At 28.7% G+C, this 22,142-nt stretch overlaps 1 protein-coding gene across 1 annotated transcript; it reads right to left on the bottom strand.

Annotated features, from left to right (window-relative positions):
- Positions 1-12,043: 12,043 nt before the first annotated feature.
- On the bottom strand, positions 12,044-17,386 carry LOC112794909 (uncharacterized). Its single transcript, XM_025836877.3, has 4 exons — positions 16,929-17,386; positions 14,397-14,912; positions 12,430-12,460; positions 12,044-12,340 (listed from the first exon to the last, which is right to left on the bottom strand). The coding sequence occupies exons 1-4, from the start codon at positions 16,987-16,989 to the stop codon at positions 12,172-12,174; spliced, it is 777 nt and encodes a 258-aa protein (XP_025692662.1). The 5' UTR covers positions 16,990-17,386; the 3' UTR covers positions 12,044-12,171.
- Between the last annotated feature and the right edge of the window lie 4,756 nt (positions 17,387-22,142).

Here is a 22,142-nt window from a genome sequence, read left to right as displayed (position 1 = left end):
GTTATATGTTTAAAATATATACTACATATTTTATTTTATTTTTATTCTTTGTTACATTTATAACTATTAAAATTATTTTTGTTAAAAATATAATTATTAATGTTATTTTTTTATCAGTTTAAATTTTTTAGGTTCTCATTGTGGTTTCTTCTAAATAAAATACACATAGAATATTTTTGTATTTCTTTTTTTTTTTATCATAAAACGGCATCCTTACATCAGAAACACTTGTAGCACTCCACCGCTTTTAGAGGTGGCGATGGTGATGGCGGCGCTGTCTTATGGAGTTTTTCGTCAATGTCTTTATCTTCTTCTAGAATTTTTCCATCACATATTTTCATCTTTTGGAGTGCTTTCTAGAGGTTTTTAATGAACAAAAGAGTGATAACTCAATAATAAAAACCGATAGAGAAATATAGAGAATGGAATAGGATATAGAATTTTCTCAAAATTCAATTGATTGAATTGCGCTGTAGAATATGAATTTTTTTATTTAATTGATTGTTCAATTACAGTGTAACACAATCGATTGAATTTCCCACGGTAATATGGATTTTTCAGAATTCAATCAATTGAAAATATTACATAATCACATTATAATAGCTGTGCATTTACTTAGGATTCAGATCAATTAGAAGAAGTCACGAATGATAGTGTTGAGTTAAGAAATTAACTAAATTAATTAGTGATGATAAACATTATTTTTTGGCAAAATAAATAATTAGTGTTAATTAATTATAATTGCATATTACTAATTATTTATTGTTGCAGGCCAAAATTCAATTTTATAGCCCAAATGGAATGAAAAGCAAATAGCAAGGATGGTGGCCTGAAAGCAAAAATAGAAGCCCAAGGAAAAGCAAAGAAAAAAGTCAGATGGGCCAAACGGGTTGCTTAATGGATATCCGATCCAAACCCAACTCAATTTCAAATCCCTCCAATTTGATCTCACTACCAAAGCAACGTTCTTCTCTCCTCTGTCTTAGTCAAATCACAAAACTCAGAAAAGTGAGAAAGAGAAAGAGAAAGCTTCTTCCCTAAGGTGATCATCAAAGAAGCAAGAAAGAGAAAGTCCAAACTTGAAACACAGAAGTCTAATCAGCAAATCCAAACCATATCAAGTTTAGGTTAAAGGTAACCCATTTCCTTTTACATGCGACACACTTTCTTCTCTTCATCTTCAACTCTCTGCCACTCCGTTTTGAGCTATATGGAAAAGAGGATTTCTATTCCTCTCTGCTGTAAATCCACAGTCTCAAACATGTCTTGGGGACCAAGTTAGTTTTCAAGGGTTCAGATTTGATTTACCATTGAGAGACTTTTGTGGTTGCTATTTTATGGCTTTCGGTCAAGATGGAAAAGTTAGAAGCAAAGTTTCTACTCTGAGGTTTAATGAGAAAAAGTGAGACAGTGGGTTGGTGAAGCTCAAGACTCAAGAAGTTGACCTAGGAAGAAGAACCCAGCAACATGCAAGGAGATAAAAGAAGCTTAATGCTCATTTAGAAGGCAAGGAGAGAAAACCAGAGTTTGGTGAGTTGTGTTCTGTGAAGTATTCCCTGTGAAGTTCCTCTACATGGATAATACTTTCTATCAAAGAAGTATTCGGCCAATACTGAAGAACTAAATTAGAAGTTTGCAAAGCTGGTTTTTCACATAGCAAAGAGGCTATTGATGAAGTCAATTTCCTTCATGTTTTACAGATTGTAATGTATTTTTCTATGTTTATCTTTCTGTAATTTCTTGTGTGAAAAGACATATTGAGAGAGCTCAAGTAAAAGCCATGAGTGGAAAAAGGCTGAGTAATACACTTGAGAGAAAAGCCTAGAGTTATTTCAGATTTCTTTAGATATGTATGTGTCTTGTATCTTGTACATGTGAGGTATCCCTTTCTTAGTTGGGTTAGCACTAAGAGTGAAGAGTTAGGTATTAGCATAGCCAATGTCAAGTTAGGTTAGAACTTGAGTGTGAAAGGATTGGGTCAATCCTGTGAAATTGGTGTATATAATACTTTTAACTACAGTGGAAATTCCTCCATTATTGTGGAGGAGACTGGACGTAGGTTGCATTGCACAAGGCAACCGAATCAGGATATATGCTGGTGTTAGCTTCTCTCCTATCTGTTGTGTTCTTTTTCTAATATTCATGAGACAAAAATAAATTGTCTCATAAATTTTCGCTGCTGAGTTCAAACAGAATCAGACTTGAAAGTTTGTTTTAAAGGGTCATTTTTGTAACTTAAAAGAAAGGCATAGATTCAACCCCCTTCTCTAAGCCTACCACAACCTTCAGATAGTGTCGAATAATGAGGTTTAGAATATGCACACAAACTATAAGATTTAAAGATAATAAATAGTCTAAAATATTAAGACACTTTAGTTACTGAGAATTTATTTGTTAAGTTTGATGGGTGTACGGTAAGAAATTATATTATTATATGATGTCTCATGTGTGTAATCTGTCTTGTTTTGCTGGACATCATTTAGATTTACTTTTTTTTTGCTCGAAATCATTTAATTAAATATTTATTAAACCAATAAAATAAGACACATCACACACATGAGACATTATATAATAATATAATTTCTTACATGTACTTCTTTAGTTATTTTTCGATGACTAGCACTACAAGAAAACACGTTTTTTGCTACGCTTTTAAAGCATGGCGAAAAGCTGGAAAAAGAGTAGCGATAGCTTTTCACCACGTTTTTTGAGATATTGGGACACTTTTGAAAGGGTAACACTTGTAGAGGTACCGGTTGTCCTATCGCCACGCTTTTCGTGACTTATCGCCACGCTTTTTTTATCACGCTTTAAAATATCGCCACGCTTTAAAAGCGTGGCCATATGTACCAGCTATGACTACGTTTAAAGTGTGTCAATATCAAGATATGGCTATGCTTTTAAAAGAATCCCAATATCGATATGTATGGCTACGCTTTTAAAGCGTGCCAATATTGATACATATGGCTACGCTTTAAAAGTGTGCCAATAGCGTGGGATATAGCTACGCTTTGAAAGCGTCACTGTTGATGCTTACTGTACATTATGGCCATGCTTTAAAAGCGTGTTAATAGGGTGAGAAACAGCTACGCTTTAAAAGGGTGCCAATAGAGGGAGATACGGCTACGCTTTTAAAGCGTGCCAATAAGGAAAAATACGGTTACGCTTGTAAAGCGTGGCTATTGATTGGTACTGATTAATATAGCCACTCTTTTAAAGCGTGGCTATAAGTTAGTTCAGTAACCTATTAGCACTCTTTTTTAACAAATACCTTACAAAATCATATATACTTTTAAAATATAAAGGATGACTACAAAATTTAAATCAACTAATCCTTACTTTATAAACTTGTCACAAAAAAAAAGTGTTTGATCACATACTCTAACAACAAACCAAAAATCAAAGTCATGACAATTCCATTAGCAATTCTCTAATACATGAATTACAATTCTAACATGGGTTACATTATTTATTTCCTGTACACTTCATTACAAAATATAAAATTTTATGATTACTAATCATCCATTTTGAGCGAAATTATTTTTAAAAGTGCCCTGCATAATTCTAAATATTATTGTGTGTTAGTCATCTTATATCAAATCAAAAAATGAAAAGACATATATTACACATTAGCAATGTTAATAGCTAGTATGACACTAAGTGCAATAGTAAACACATGCAGCACATAGTTTTATGAATCAAAACACTAATATATATAACAATTCATTCATCCACAAGCTTAAAAGAACAAAATCGCCAACATAAAACAAAGTAATAAATTCAGATTATATGTGAAAAATCTATCTTTTGGTCAAGTATCTGTAAATCTGTCATTGGCTACTCACTATCAAATATCCAAAATCAAAGTATCCTCGAGATATTATAAGGATTGGAATATATTACATATATATTAGGCTTTGATAGGTCCTTTAATGTAGCTTTTTTTCGTTCATTAATGTAGCTTGTTATGTGTGACTTTTTGTCCCACCCAACCAAAAACAGAAGGTTGAATATTTTAATGATAAGGCATGTGGCAAAGGTCTCATCAACACTTAATAAACCAATTAGGCAAAGTACCATACATATATACGAAGAGCACATTCAAATCTCTTTCACCACTAAATCACTGTTCATAACTTCATCTGGAATGCTTCCCTCTTTTGGTATTCAGCGTTTTTTTTTCAAAAATGACCATATCTATATAATACCAATTTCGATTAGTTGGAAAAAGAGGCATATCGAAATAAGCATTTTGAATGTGATCCACCAATATCAGTGAATTAATTCCAGGATTTAAATTTATTATAAGGCTCTGTGAAAATATAAATAAATAGTATAAGGTCAATATAATTTATAGATTACTAATAAATCATGCAACTTTATTTGCTGTCGAAATTTACTGCCTAATGCAAAATAACGCATGATAAAGGTGAAGGCTTTCTTGCCACATCCCTTGTTCAGTGCTAAGCATGAGCAGAATTTCATGCAAATGTGACAGAGTGAAATATAATCTTTTATCTCACTATCAAATATCCAAAATCAACAACAACAATAAGTTAACAACTTTGAATGGGAATATATCAAATATCCAAAACAAAGAACAAGCAACAGTACACAACCTGAAAATTTAACAACCAATACTAGCATATTCAGCCGACAATAGTAACAACAAGGCAGTGACCACTTTTCTTTTTATCGGTATCTCTTTATGACAATAATATGGAAAAGATAGTTTGTGTGCAATGTGAGTTGATTCGGAGGAGCGAGGAGTATTTCTTTGTCTGTTACTTGAGACATCCAAAAGAGAATTTTAAGCAGCTTACACTAAGGCTGCTACCTCTTCGTCACTCATTCCAGGGTTAATTTAGTGCACCAATACCTTTAATAAACCACATACACCGTCCATCTTCTTCTTTAATGATGAGACCTTCTCGTTGTATTCAACTTTGACTTGTCGAATCTCCTCATCCTTTTTAAGAGAGCTTCTTGTAATCGAAGCCCTATAACAAGGAATTCGACCTGGTTGGTCTTTTCTTAGCACTCCTACAAATGCATCCTCATAATTTTCTCCTGTCTCTATGCGGGTTTGAAGTCCAGCCTATCAAAAAAAGTGAGGATCAATAAAATACAAAGCCGCATTAACTCAATGTAAATAGAAATCACTATAGAATTTATATTGTACAAATCCAAATACAAATACAAACAACTCACAATTGTGCTTTGTGTTTTAGCATCAATTTCTTTTCCTTTTTTACTTGTGCGAGTTGCTATGAAAACTCCAACTCTTAATTGTTCTTCACTGTTCTCTTTAGAGTTGCGGTAGAGTACATATAGAAAAATTTACATGAAGCATACTAACTAAAAAACTACAACATGAATATAAATAAGAAATAAAAAAAAAGTTATATTACTAACTGCTTGCACACTATTCCAAAATTTGTGGATCCCATCTGATAAAGACATGTTTGCTTTGACCTATTTTCAGCATTCTTAGTAGACACGGCCTAAATATAAACATGAAAAAGAGATGTTATTATTCTTAATAAATATGTTTTCTTGTTTTTTCAAAATCATATTATCTTTTTCCAAAACACCAAGTTTAATCACATAAAGAACTAAAAGACAATATTACCTTGATAGTCTGAAGACTTCAATACCGAATTAGTTTGCGAAATTGAACCTCAAAGATCTCTAACGATCGTTTCTTTATCATTTCTTTCTTTGTGTTGTACTTCAAGAAATGTTCCTTTTTTATTTTGCCTTTGTATTTTTTCCATGCACGACAAAATCCCTTCATTACCCACGGATTTGAAGTTATTGGAAGAATGAATTTTTGCTAAACAAGACAACAAATTAGAATGTCAAAGATTAGCATAAATAAAGTAACAAATAAATTTTTTAAAAATTTTTATAATGCTATATTTACATACATTGGCATACTTCCACATGTCTTCTTTGAGGTTTTTAGGCACACCATGCCAACTAGTATATAGCAAAATCACAAAACGAGGATTTCTAACTGTTGTGCCCAAAAGTTAGTTGAGGTTAGATACGATCTCAATGGTTGAACCTATAAACTGCCCTCCAAAAAATTTCACCTCCCGTCGATCATTAAAATCAGTGGCATGAAGCTTTTTGCACATATTATTTCTACGAGTTTTCTTTTTTATTGTGCCTAAGTCTGATTAAAATAATAGAATTTTAACTCAAATCAATTTAGAAGTAACACAAGCAATATTTTGACAATAAGGTAAAACAAGAAAAGCACCTTCATTACTAGCTTGTCCTCCATTACCCTCATCATTTACAGCATCATCAAGCTCATCTTCCTCATCTTCCTCATCTTTTTCATCTTCCAAATTTATCCTATGTACCTTAAAATACATGTCAAAACTCATTCTTTTTTTTTTTGTTGAACTTGCACTTAGCTCGCTTGTATCTTCTCCCTCATCATCAGAACTTAAATCATTTTGTTCCATTGTATCAGCTTCAACAGTCCTTTGATTTTCAATTTTGGAGGTCTTTTCAGCTTGAAACATTGTCCCGTTTCTATTATGTTCACATTCTTGAAAAAGTAACGTCGGTTTGACCTTCTTTTTCTTCTTTGGAGTCCTAGCTTGCTCTTCAATGGCATCTTTCACGATTGTGATGGGTTGGTTTCTTGTTTGATCTTTTGGGTCTTGAGTTTGGAAGCTAGCCTTCTTATTTTCAGCCATGATCTTTTCTCTTTTAATATTGTATTGTTGTAGCAATTCAGCACTTGACCTCACTTGTGTAACCTCAAAGAAATTCTTTTTTTGGACTTTTTTCTTTCATTTTTTGTGCTAAGGTACTTATTCGTTTTCTTTTAGTGATCTCTCCTTTCCCATTCTGCATACACAAAAGAGTTGCAATGAAAAAAATATTATTTTATGAATAATTAAATGAATATAATCAACATAAGCGAGTAATTAAATAAGCAAAATAACTAAAAAATGAGACGTTTAGAATTCTACCAAAATAACATTACATGAAAACATGTCAAGATGTTTCAGAATCAGAGTCCTCTATGTACTCGTATTCGCTTTCCTCATCTTCCTTACCACGTTGTTTGGCAAACATATTTGGAGCCAGATCTATAATGGTTGCTCGTAGATCATTCCTCACTATATCAACTTTGCCATTATCATTTGGGAGACTAAAAATGACTTCAGGTTTCCATGGCTCCCTTGCATATATTATGGGGGAATCAGACTCAAGGTCATCACTTATCCTAAATAAATCTCTTAGAATTGTTTTCATAACATAGTGTTTGTTACTCACATATGGGTCTTGCACATAAAAGCATTGGTTTACTTGGGATGCTAGCACAAGTAGTTCTTCTTGGTAGCATTTTTTACTGAAATACACATATGAGAGACCAAAGTTGTCTTTTGCAACTGTATACCACTCACACTTAAACAAGACAACCTTAAATTAGCCATAATAATCTAATTCAAACATATCAACTATTCTACCATAGTAGGTTACTTTTGCTTCAATTGGGTTCTTATCTTTCACAGTAACAAAACTAGGAGTCAATGCCTCTAATGTGACACCACTATTTTGGATTTTACGTCTCGCATCACGGTGCCTTGTATGGAACCTATACCCATTGATAACATAACCTGAAAATCTTTTTGCAACTTTATTTGGACCCCTAGCCAACCCTTTTGCACAACCAGACACATCCTTTTTCATGGCATGAGTTTTAAACCATTCTGAAAACTGTTGACTGTGATCTTTGGCTTTCTCCCACTTTGTTCTTCATGAATTGTTATCATTTACTATCTCCTCATGCTCTTTGAAGGTCAAATATTCATATTCTTATTTGTTAGTAGGGTAAAATGTTATGATTGAGGTCCACAAAATGACAATGAATCAAACAAAATATCTCATGTAGACTTCCATCTTATCACAATTGTTTAGGATGTATGCATGACCTTGTATTTCTGATTTTTCAACTAACATGAACAAATCTCCCATTTTTCCACCCAAAGGACATCCTTTGCTTGGAAACAAACTAGGAGCTCGTAGCTCATCTGAAACACACTCATCATTATTTTCAGGGACTCTGTTGAATATTGTCTGGACATCTTCATGCAAATATCTTGAGCAAAAATTAATATACTCATTCGCCAAATATCCTTCGGCAATGAATCCTTCTGGACGACTTCTATTACAAACATACGATTTTAGTGTGCACATATATCGTTCAACAGGGACATCCAACGATATTGAACTGGACCACCTAACCTCACTTCATTTGCCAAATGGATAGGCAAGTGCACTATTATGTCAAAAAAAAACTTGGAGAAAAAATCCTCTCCAATTGGCATAATGTCTCAATAATCTCTGCTTCTAATTTAACTACCTCATCTAGACTAATTACCTTCTGACATATCCGGCGAAAAAATGAACATAATCGAACTAAAGCGATAGCAACATGGTCAGGAAGTATGCTCTTGATCGGTACTTGCAACAAGTAATGTAACATGAAATGAGCATTATGGGTCTTGCAACCGAAATCTTCTTTTTTGTTTGCTGCACACATCGAGAGATATTAGAGGTGCTGCCGTCTAGTAATTTTGCCCCTTTTAACACACTACAAAAGATTGTTTTCTCTACTGCAGTCATTGAGAAGCATGCCTTTGCTAACTTAGTTCTTTTACGATCATTCGTATCTTTTAGTTGAAGGTTTTTCTTGATATCCATGTCTTTAAGGTCAAAACACACAGCTGCATGATCTTTTGTCTTTCCAAAAGTATCCAAAAGAGTTCCAATTATGCTATCAACTATATTCTTCTCTATGTGCATGACATCAAAGTTGTGTCTAAACATGTTGAACTTTCAATATGGTAAATCAACTATATTCTTTAGACTTTAGAGTAATGTGTTTTGCATTGATTAATTTTCCTTCCAATCTTGTTAGCAATTATGTACAACACATGCTATTCAGCGAAATAGCGTCTAATTTTCCTTTCAATAGGGCGAAGCTAGGTTGAAGTTTAGGGAGGGGCAAAAAATTAATCTTGTAATAGAAAAAGAGAAAAAATAAAATTTTTAAGGGAGGTTAAAGTAAAATTTATACACAATTTATAAATAAAATTTGGAGTTTGGGAGGGGTCATTACCCCTTTTTGCTATATGTGGCTCCGCCCTAGTTTCAAAACTAAAGTCATATTATATATATACACAAAAATATTGTTATACATTAAAATCAACTACCAAAATCAATTACTATATATTTTTATACAAATACATATATAATTTAATGGAAAAACTACCAAAAGTACTCATGAAGTTTACAAACACGGACAAAAGTACCCATAAACTAAGAAAATTAATGATGTACCCATGGAAGATGGGTTTTGTATGACAAAAGTATCTAAACCCTAATTTTTTTGTTAATTTTTTAATAAAATTCCCAAACTACCCTCACTCTCAACCTCGACTCACTTTTTCAAACTTCTATAACCCAACTTGTACCTTTAAAACTTTTGTCATGGAGTCTAAAACTACTCCTATAATAGACCAGGCCAAAATCAATGGTGGTGGTGGTGGTAGAGGACTTCGACCGATTCCTAGTAGATAAATTTAGTATGGTAAACTTTTTTCCATTTTTTTCGCCAATCCCTTCACATAAAGAAAGCCCTCAAATTAAGAAAAAAAAGGAAAAAATAAATGAAACGATTAAAAACGGTTCCTTTATGATTCTTTCTCCGATTCTTCATCGGTATTGATTGATTCTTTTGTTAATCTCGGCGCTGCAATCCTCTATTGTGTTATTATCCAAAATTTTCACCATAAAAGGTTCATTTCATCATTTGTAGGAGTAGTTTTGGACTCCATGACAAATTTTAAAGGTGCATGTTGAGTTATGGAAGATTAAAAAAGTGAGTTGAGATCGAGGGTAGGGATAGTTTGGGAATTTTATTAAAAAAAATAAACAAAAAATTAGAATTTGGATACTTTTGTTATACGGAACTCATCTTCCATGGGTACATCATTAATTTTCTTAGTTTATGGGTACTTTTGGTAGTTTTTTCTAATTTAATTATCATGGTTTGTGTACATATTTCAAAACTCGTTGGCTGACGCTACATTTAGTGACTTCTGGTTGATCCGACTTCTGAGTAGATGTAGTGATTATCATGCGATTGTATAACACTTTCAATCAATTAAATTTTGAAAAAATCCATATTATCGTGCGAAATTCAATCGATTGTGTTACACTATCAATCTATTGAACAAGAAAAATTCATATTCTATCGCGCAATTCAATCGATTGTGTAACATTTTCAATCAAGTGAATTTAAAAAACAAAAAAATCATATTGTCGTGCGAAATTCAATTAATTGTGTTTTACTTCTAATCGATTGAATTACCAACAAATACAATTTTCCTAGCTTTTACAAATGTAACGGATCAAGTATTTTGTCAAAATATTTATGAAACTCACGAGTAATGAAATATTTATTTCGTTGTTATTTTTGTTTCTAATTATTAATAAATATTATAGATTAATAAATATTATAGATAAATAATAAAATAAAAATTTATAAAATAAAAAATAAATTTTATAATTAAATAATATATAAAAAATTAATTTATAATTATAACATTTTTTACGTTGCCTAACATCATATTAATAAAAATAATTATTTTTTATATTAAAATCATAAAAAAATAAATATAATTATATAATTGTATAAAACACTTTATATCATTACATTAAAATTAAACTCGTAATTTGATTATAACACTCTCCTTAGCATAAACGATAAAATTCTTATGATGCGGTTAAAAAAAAAAAGCCAACACATATATAGTCCCCACATATTTATGAGGCTACAAAGAGGGACATGTTCTGTGGGTGTGCCCATTTCACTTGATCCTTTTCGGTTTTATTTATTTTTTTAATTTAAAAAGACATTAAAAAAAAGAAGACTCCATTAACTAAATTGGTTTAATTTGAGTTTTATGTAAGAATGGCAACACACTCAAACTCATAGATACACATCATTTTCCTATTGATTTGGGGCGAATTTTTAGCAGGCAGATTTTTGGACGGCGTGGGAGTGGGATTGGGTTTAGATAATGTCCATCCTTATCCATCTTGATATATATATATATATATATATATATATATATATATATATATATATATATATATAAAATAATTAGTAAAATAATTAATAATATTATATTATATTTAAAATTTTATTTTAATTTATATTATCTATGTGATAATGTTTATATAAATTTTGAAATTTAATTTTATTTATTAAATTTTAATCATTATAGGGTAGATAAGGGCGGAACGGGTTAAGATTCAACTTTTTACTACCCGTAGATAAGAGTAGAACAGATTCTATGCGAATTATTGTAGGACGAGACAGGATCAAGTAGAGCAAAAACTTATCCCTATCCGCCCCGTTGTCACCCTTAATTTTAGAGTACTCCAAACCAAATTAAATTTAAATCAATTACCATTGATTTGTTTTTTAATTTAATTTTCTTAACCCAATTTACAATTCTCTTATTTAGTCACTGACTAATTAACTTTTATCAATTTAGTTTTCCATTTTAATTTAAGCTATATGCTTGAAATATATACTACATGTTTTATTTTATTTTTATTCTTTATTACATTTATTAACTATTAAAATCATTTTGAATATTAACAACAATTTTACCGAATACATTTTTGTAACTTTTGCTTGCTGAAACCACTCTTATTTTAATTTATCAAGCATAACTGTTATAATTTTTGAAAAATTAATGTCAATAAACTACATTTAAAAGATTAAAACTTTACTAAAAAATTAGCACCCAAAATTAACACAAATAAAGATAAATATTTCTTAAGAAAAAAATTAGCACAAATAACTTTACTAAAACTTTACTAAACATCTCTTACAAAAGACAATGTTTCTTAAGAAAAAAAAATATTTTTTAATAATATCAGCACACAAAAAAGGTTTAAAAATTAAAACAAAATTTCTATGCAAGATATAAGTTAATTTCTGGTAATGTCCATCATATAATTAATTGGTATATATTTCTAATTTCTCTCTACAAAGTGTCTTCATGTACCTAGAGATAGAAGAAAAATAAATTATGCCTATGCCTCTCATACATGTTAAAGAAATTATTGTTTTTCCAAAATTGATATTATTGTCCATATAATGAGGCAAATTTCAAGAAAGCTATTTGATGTGGTAACTGCACCAGAGGCAGAGGGGTCTGTGGGCACAGGCACTGAACCAAAAACATTTGCTCCACTTGTGTTTGTTGTGTTTAAGATTGATGAACTTGTGCTGAAAAATTTAGGCACCAAATGTTAACAAGATTGAAAAATAAATAAATAAATAACAATTCCAAATATGTGGTTAAAGATTGTTGTTACCTGGTGGATGGATATTGACATGTCCCAGAATCTGGAAATCATAATAAATTATCAGAGTTAATTTAGATGACATTAAGGTAAGAGAAAAATTATATCTCAAAAATAATATTTCATTAAATGGTGCTTATAAATCATAGTGCATTATTTATATTCTCCATAATAACTTAAAAAAAATATAGATTGATAATTTAGACAAATATACCATAATAAACCTAATAATCCAAATGTAATTTTTAATATATATGGATAATTTTAACATGAAATATAAAAATATTTAATTATTATAATAACAATACAAAATAGATTGATAGTTTTTTTATGATTATTCTCCATAATAACTACTAATGTGAGCTGTATAATCCAAATCATGTGGCTATTTTTTTAATATATATGGATAATTTTAACATGAAATATAAAAATATTTAATTATTATAAAAATAATACAAAATATCATTGACGTTTTGTAAAAAAAAAATTATAAAAAACAAAATGTCATTGAAATTTTATAAAACAAATATTTTTTAATTATAAAAAAACAAAACGTTACTAATGTTTTGTAAAGGCTCATCACATCAGTGTATAACACATAATTTGAGTTATTTTTGAGAAATTTACACCTAATAGTCTGATATAGAAAAAAAAAATCAAATCATGGAGTATATAGTGGACCAAATTTGAATTCATATTGTCCTTATTTAAATTATGTATACACTTTTAAGAATAATTAAAAAAAAATTGTAACAATAAAGAACAACCGTAGATATTGACAAGATACGGCTTCCAATAAAGTGAGAAAAAGGCAAAAAGCTTGTGTGTTGCATAGTCAGGAGCAACTTTGTAGTTACTATATATCTCCAGAACCCAAGGCACTTTCACAGTCTATTCAAAGATGCAATAAAGGTTTTTCCTTTTATTTAGTATTTAATTATTTATTACTATTTATTTTTATATTGTCTCTGGAAAAAATAAAGGAACCAAATAATTTCACAAATAAAGGGATATGTCGTTTTATGTGGCCCGTTTTCTATCAAAGCCTCAAAGGTACTCTGATTGCCTAGTATAGGATAAGGGTAAAGATTAGAAGTTTTTTTTTTTTTTTAATATTTGAATAAATACACTTTTAAATATGTATAACAAAATTGTAATATCACCGCAATATAAGCCTTTGACACTATGTATCAAATAAACTACTTGTATTATAAGCGAAGGTAATGAAAAAAATTTTAATCGTTAATCTTAATTATATATTTTTTATAATTAAAATTAACAGTAAAAAATTATTAAAATATTACTATATCGATATATTTAAAAAAAATTTTACGATAATATTTTGTCTTAAATGTTTAAAATTAACATATTTTTATTTCAAAATATTTTATTTTATATTATTTAATTTTTTAATCAAAATAAAGTTTTAATTTTTATCAGAATACAAAAATAAGAAAAAAAAACATTTAAATCCAAATTAAAATATTTCAAATATTAAAAACAAAATTTGGATTTAGTTCACACCTCAACAGTAATTTATCCTATTTTATATTAAAAAGATTGTCACATAAATTAAAAATATATAATAATTAAAAATAAATAATTATTTTTTATTATGAAAAATTCTAACAATAACAAAATTAACCATAAAAAATAAAACTAAAATTATATCTATAAAAAATAAATTTTATTTGACAACTAATATTATACTCCGTTGTTTCAGTTTTCTTCTATTTTATTATGTGTACAATTTTAATTTTATTATTCTATGATCAAATTTTATCAACATCTAAATTTTTTATAATTAAAAAAAATTATTTACTCAATAATTAATATATATATATATATATATATATTTAATTATATATTATCATGTTAGCAAAAATAACCAATTTTCACAATTACGGAAAGGACATGAATGAACTACTAAATTAAAATTAAACTCTTAATATAAAAACTAAAAACAAAAGGCTACTAACTTGGATTAGTGCTAGTAACAAGAGCAGTTCCACCAAAATTGCAGCTATTTGGAACAGGATTCTTCTGATAATACTTATTGAATGCATAAGAAGCATGATCACGAATTGTATTAGGGTTGTAACAGCTTCCACCAGGTTGAATTGCAGAACAATCAGTTCCACCATACCCACAAGCATAGTCCAATGCAACTTGCAATGCCCTAATTGAAGCGCTAGGGTTTGCAATGCACCAACTTGAACCTGAAGGAGAGGGCACTATCGTGGAATTTGATGCGGGTGGAGTATTGGTACTCCCTATCCCTGGAATTATTGTTGTTGTTGATGATGGGGAATAGTTTGTGTCCGGGTCAGAATTAGGGTTTAGGATTGGGGATGTTGGGAACAAATTTGGGATTGTTGTGATTGGAGTGGTGATATCCCTTTTGGTGGTGGAAGTGGAAATTAACTGTTTAATTTCTTGTCTTATTGAATTCACATGTCTTGCTGCTTCTTCCTTCATTGTCCTACTTGTGGTACCTGTAGTAATTTCATAGTGAAAATGACAATTCCTGTTAGAAAATTATTGACCTCAAATTTAAAGCTTTTCTTTTTATTCAAGGGGTAAAAAAGTTGTAGCTGGATTCAACTTTTTCTTACAACATTTGACACTTGGTGAATTTTATGATGTTTATAATTTAGTGTTTAACTTTTATTTATTTTATTTTTATGATAAAGTTTAAATATTTAATAATTATTTATTTTTATATTTTTAAAATTAAATATTATTTTTATTTTTTTAATAAATTAGACAAATATTTTTAGATATTATAATAATTAAACTTTAAAGTTTTTGATCAAATATCTTTATGTAAATAATAATATAATAATTTAATATATTTAACTAAATTATTTAATAATTTATAATATTATCTTCACATTTTTTGAGATATCACAGAAAACATTTTTTATTCAATAAATTTTATGGTGTCTATAGTTATGATTAATCTGATGGCTATGAATAATTTTGTTAATTATAAAAATAAAAATGCAATGTAATTTGAATAAATTTAAAAATAAAATTAATATAATTTAGTACAAATTAAATTATATTTACTTACCTTATTTTTCAATCTAATTTAATAATTTGATTCAAATGATCAATATTTCCATTGTGATGTCCCAAATTCAATGATCTAGATAGGTTTCCCAATAGACAAAACCGAAGGAAATAAACCTTCACTATCTATCTAAACTTAATGGCATTTGCATAATTACATTGAAACTAATTATTATGCCCTTTGCCACGTGATTATTATTATATTCATTTCAATTTTACTATTTTGACAATTATGCCAAACAACTTTTTCAAATAATTCGTCACACCGTTTTTCTTGTTATGTGTGGCAAGTAACATTTTTTTAAAATTTATTTTATCTGTACCTCACATGGCCCTTGGTAGTTACTAGTTAGTACACACATCTCATCCTTCACTGCCACAGACTACTATATGAAAATTTAATCATTTAATTATGTTACATGTATATTAAAATTAATTATTAATATAAAATATATATTAAAATATAAATATATATTAAAAATAAATTTAATTTTATATATTTATATATAAATATATTAATAATTAATTTTAATATTAATTTTAATATATAAAATTACAAATATTTTTAATAAAAATGATATTGAAAAAGCTATGTGTAATCCGGATTATATAAGTAGAAATAAATTAAAAAATAGGTTTAATTATTTATAATTTCATCTAATTTATGTTTACCTTCTTAACATTTAAAAATTAGTATTTAAATTTTTATACTAAATAAAAAATATGAAAATTCTTAAAATATTTGTTTTTTTTTTTAACTTGAAGTGGAATAAACTGCAGAACATTCTAAAATGAATAATTTTTTTTAAATAGTAATTATTAATAAAATTTAAAATATAAACTTTTAAATTATAAACAATTTAATAAAATAGTAGTTATTCTATCTTTTTCTTTTTTTTTTCAAAAGGCAAGAGTTTATAGTAGTGCAGCAAGATAGGGCACAAGAGACAAGTAGGGTACCCTATGCATCGAGATTAGAGACCCTCATATTATCATTAAGTCAAAAGATGTTGACCACTTTACCCTTTTGTTCTTTTCAAGAAATGGTGGGAAACTGGAGAAAGATTGGATGCAACTATGCTCTCTATCATGTGAAACTCCAGACAAATATCAAATTAGAAATTAGAAAATGACTTCCTCACATTTTTCTTTATGCAAAGAAATTGAAAGAGATGGTTGAAAATTTGGCCAAACACCCCAAAATAAAAATATTAAAATGAACTGTTGAAAAAGACAAATTAAAAAAAATTGCTTAAAATTAGGAAAATAAAAATTAATGGACTTAATAAAGTGCTCATTTTTTAAAACTATAACTACAAAGAAAAAAAATTAACTATAATGGAATAAATTAATTGTGAGGCCAAATAATTCATAGCAAATGCAAGTAATCTAGTTTAAGAGTATTTGTGAAAAAAAAAAGAGTAAAGAAAATTTACCAGAAAAGAGGAACTGAAGTAGCACAAGAAGTAGTAGAAAGTAATTAACACTCTTTTCCATATTCAAAATTTTCTTGCTATGCTTCTTCTTCTTCTTTGGAACTTCCTTCAATAATGTAGTTCCTAAATTACACAAGTTCTTTCTCTGAAGGAAGATATATATATATCATAAACTATATATATGTGGAGGGTGAATGATGTTTTGGTTAAAAGAAAAGAAAAGGGAATGTGTATTGTGGACTAATAATGATGATATAGAATAAAATAAAAATATAGAGAGTTGTGGAGAATGTGAAGTGGGGTGAGACAAAGGAGAGGATTTGAGAAAAAAGACATGGTATTGGTGTGTAAGAGGGTGACAACCAAAGATAAGAAGGGACCAGAAAGGTGGTGAAGAAGGTTGAAAAACAGAGAAAGTAAAGAAGGAAATTGTTTTTTATTTTTAGGAATTAAGGTTCAGAGTGTGTGGGTTGGTATTAGTAATCATTGTCATTTGTAATGATGGTGCTTTATGTTATGTATGTGTGTGAATATTTCATTTCTTTTTATTATATTTATTTATGTTCTATAACTCTCCTTGTCTTATTGCACTAATTATTCTTCGGTTCTCTTCCTAATTTGGTATTTAAAAATTAAAATATTCAGATGCTGACAAAATAATATTTAAAAATATGATAAATAAATATTTAAAATATTTAAAAATGTGATAAAAAATTAAATATTAAATATATATTTAAAAAAGATTGAAAGATCAAATTTTGATGTAATTTTTAAATATTATTGTAAAAATAAAATATTTTTATTTTTAAAATTTAGTAATTCTTTGTCAAGTAATTATTTTAATTTTTTATTATGAATTGCTAAATTTTTTTAAAAAATAAAAAAATTCTAGAAATTAAATTTTACTCCGAATTATTTTGTACACCTTTTAAATATTTATTCAAATGTTATCACAAAAATTCTAATCAAATAAATAAATTTTTTGTTAAATACAAAATTTTTTGTCACTTATAAATATTTTGTACATCTTCTAAATTTTTTGAAGGATAAATTTAATTAAAAGACTATTGAAAAGCAATTTAAAAAATGAGTTATTTTTTTTTTAGATAAATTTGACTATTTACTCATAAGTTAGGATTTAGTGTTTATTGGATTCTTTATGGTTAGATTAAAATGTGGGTTGATGAAATAATGTTCATATAGTTAAGAACTTAAGATTTATTGTTTTTTGTATGTTTGATGATGATCGACTTTTTTTTAATTTATTTTTTTTAGGCCATTTCAGAATTTATAATACCTACCATAATAATTTAATGTGCTAACTCAATTCACTGTTAACGAAGATGAACCTAAAAATTAATGAGAGTCATAATTCAAAATTTGAAGATTTAATTTGGATAAATTAAAAATTTAAGAATCAATATAGGATTTAATACAAATTTCAAATTTTATTTTGAGTATTTAAATTGGGAGACTTAATAATTTTTGTAAGAACATTTATAAGACTTTGTATTAAGAATACTAGTTAGGAATTTTTTTAGGGTTTAACTAATAAGTGTTCTAAAGACACATAATAAGTTTATTATTAATAAAAAATTTTAAATATTTTTATTTAATAAATATAAAATAAATTAAATGCATAAAAATTTTATATTTTTTATATTTTTAAAGATTTTTTTTATTTATAAACTTAACATGTGTTTTTAAGACACCAGATAAATAAATTTTTTAATAAAATTTAAAACAATTTTATCCTAAAGATAAAATTCATTCTGTAAGATAAATAATTATGTAAGTAGATCACTCAGATAATTAGCATAATAAAAAAGATGAAATTTTTTCACAACACCAATAGAATAAAATACCATCTCTGAATAAAGAACAAACACTTAGGAAAAGCAAATAATAATAATAATAATAATAATAATAATAATAATAATAATAATAATAATAATAATAATAATAATAATAATAATAATAATAATAAAGCAGAAATAGAAATACAATAACTAGAAAAAAAAAACCGGAATTGAGTTATCAAGTCATTTTTTTATTTAACACATCTTTCTTTAATTCCTTAATATATAGATATTTTAGGTAAACTTACTAACAAAATTTTACAAGTAAGGAAAAAAAAAACAACTAATATTTATTAAATTTAGTATCATCACTCATTCTTTTTCTATCAATTATTGATAAATACTAAGGTATTTTATTTTAAAAAGACATCTAAAAAAATTGAGACATATAAAATAAATTTACAAAATCACTTTGAAGAGAGCGACAAAATAAAATAATAATAATAATAATAATAATAATAATAATAATAATAATAATAATAATAATAATAATAATAATAGAAGAGCGTTGGGTAAGTAACTCGAGACCCGGGCTTGGCCTTAATATATATATATATATATATATATATATATATATATATATATATATATATATATATATATATATATATATGGAATTAAATATGAACGTTATTATTGTACATTTGTACGGTCTTTAAATATGAAAATTTCAACCTGCAAAGCAAGAAAGAATTAAATAAATTTTAAAATTATTATCGAAATTCGTCAATCTTTTTTTATCTTAGTATAAATAAAATCATTTTATACATATCTCGTTTATACTGTAAACGAGATAAGACATGTGGACATGACATGCGTATATTTCGTTTACATTGTAAACGAGATACATACAAAATCTATCTCATTTACATATAGTAAGACAAATTTATTTGTCAAGGTTGACTAAGGTGCAAGGCACCTATTGCTCTCCATTGAACTGACGCTTGTAAAACTGCACAACATTGAAGCAAATAAATGGAACGACTGACATCTATATCCGCCACTCTTCCTCCTCGACAAACTAAAGAGGGCATAGAACCTATAGAACAAGATCGTCGTACGACATCTATACAAACTGAGAGAACCGTAATAGAACTAATAATTAACACGAAAAACGAATGCAACATAAAGGACAAATGAAAATGTGGTGGTGTCAAACATGGTGCTAACCTCATCGAATCGTAACCTGTCGTTCGCTACTCTCTATCGCAGGACTCTGGCCTCATGCTGATCTCTGCTCTGCTGCTGCAATCCAACAAACCTGACACCAATCAAAAGAATAAAAACAGTTCATTATGCAGAAGGTCGTAAGAAGTTACAAATTGATAACTAAATAAAGACATAAACAGTTGTTACCTCGTAGTCATAAGATAGATGTAGATCCCTCGCTCTGGTGGATACCACTGAAGAAATCTCTGGTATATCCAGGACATCAACAGCGGAATGTAGCCAGCGATGTCTGTGACGCCTCGGTGTGCCGCCGAGCACAGTGACTAGTACGTCCAAGCCAGCACGGCCGAGCTCCAAGACAACGCCCGGCACCGTCCAAAAGTCCTGAATAAGTGGGAGCCAAGCAAGGTGCACCAAGTTGTTCGACTTGTCCGTCATCAAATAGCCTCCGATCAGTAACATGATGTAGCACCTAGCGTACTGTCAGAAGGTCTCTGGGTCGTCTGTCGGGGGTATCTAATGGACATGGTCCCCCAGCCATACGAGCTTCAGCATGAACGACTCATTCTTCTGCCGCCTGTTGTGGAGCCACTGGAGGCCTGACACCCAACAGCCGCTCTACCAACTCTCACGTCTCCGTGTGGTACCACCTACCGAAATCACGGAAGCACCCCCTAACTAGGTTCCCGTGTGCATGTAACCCTAGATGGTACGCCACGTCCTGCAGTGTAATAGTGGCCTCACTCCACGGGAGATAGAACATGTGGATCTCCGGATGCCATCGCTCCACGAATGCCGTAATCAGGGAATTGTCGAATGTAAAATCTCTGAGAGGCACCATGTCGCCGAATCCAACCTCCCTCAGATACGGGACGATGGCGTCGGGTGGAGGAAGGATATGACTCACTCGTCGGGGCAGTAGAAGACGAGGCCTATAATATATATATATATATATATATATATATATATATATATATATATATATATATATATATATATATATTCACAATTATCAAGAAATAAAAAATTGGATAAAACATTCAATTATCAAGAAATATACCTTGTTAACTAATACACATTTTCTCCTTCCTTTATGTGAAGATAAAGCATTCAATAAATTTATTAACAATCTAACCAACAAAGTTTGACTTAACTTAATAGTCTAACTATCGAATTTGACTAGTTACTAACTAAATTAATAATTATATAGTAACAACCTAACACAAGTGAAATAAAATAGAGTTCCAAATTTTTACTAGTAATTTATTCCTAACGATACACAGTATATTTTAGTTCTTGACGACTACCCTAACCATGGCTACATACACACATATATCTATATGGGGTTGCATAAAATTCAACATAACAGAATTAATTGCAAAGTCGAATGCCCTAACGTAATGCGAAATCTCGTTCAGCTTGTTGATGTCTCCATCATTACCAGCTGTGTGCGTCATCGTCGTATTTATCGATAATATGATTAGAAAGGGATAACAGAGAGGAGAAAGTGGTTGAAAAGTTCAAACTGAGACTAGGTCAAACACTGTGAACGATATGTATTTAAAGTCGTCTCCCAACTTTATCTCATTTATATTGTAAACGAAATAAGCTTGCACGTATCTCGTTTATAGTATAACGAGATATACATGTATCACGTCCACATATCTAATATAAACAAGATAAGAGAGGCTGACAAATTTTGATAATAATTTTTAAAATAATTTAATTCAATAATTATTATATTTATTTAATTTATTAAAATAAAAAATTTCAAGAAAGATGCCCATATTTCTTCTATTATTCTGTTGTCCCTACATATTTATATTTATTTCCGCATCAAGAAAAGAAAAGAAGCAGCTTATTATTAGCCGGTCAATATATTTAGTTACTAGTATTGTATGGGACTAATAAAATTAATTTCGAAAAATAAGAAGATGAAAATAATTTTCAAAAAATAATAAACCAGATAAAAAAATTGATCAACTGTAAAGTGAATCTGTTTTTACTGACGAAAAATATTAAGTTCACTAATATTTTTAATGGTATCCTATTTACCAATCTCAATATCAGAACTATATTCACAACTTCCTTAACAATAATATAACTGTTTTAATTTAGATTATAAAATTATAAATCATTAATTTATTTAAATTTTAAATTATAAATTCTAAAATAAAATTGACTA

Source organism: Arachis hypogaea, chromosome 1, assembly GCF_003086295.3.
Source record: "Arachis hypogaea cultivar Tifrunner chromosome 1, arahy.Tifrunner.gnm2.J5K5, whole genome shotgun sequence".
NCBI lineage: Eukaryota > Viridiplantae > Streptophyta > Magnoliopsida > Fabales > Fabaceae > Arachis > Arachis hypogaea.
The sequence above is the reverse complement of the archived record's forward strand: the minus strand, read 5'-3'. Positions and strand labels throughout refer to the sequence as shown.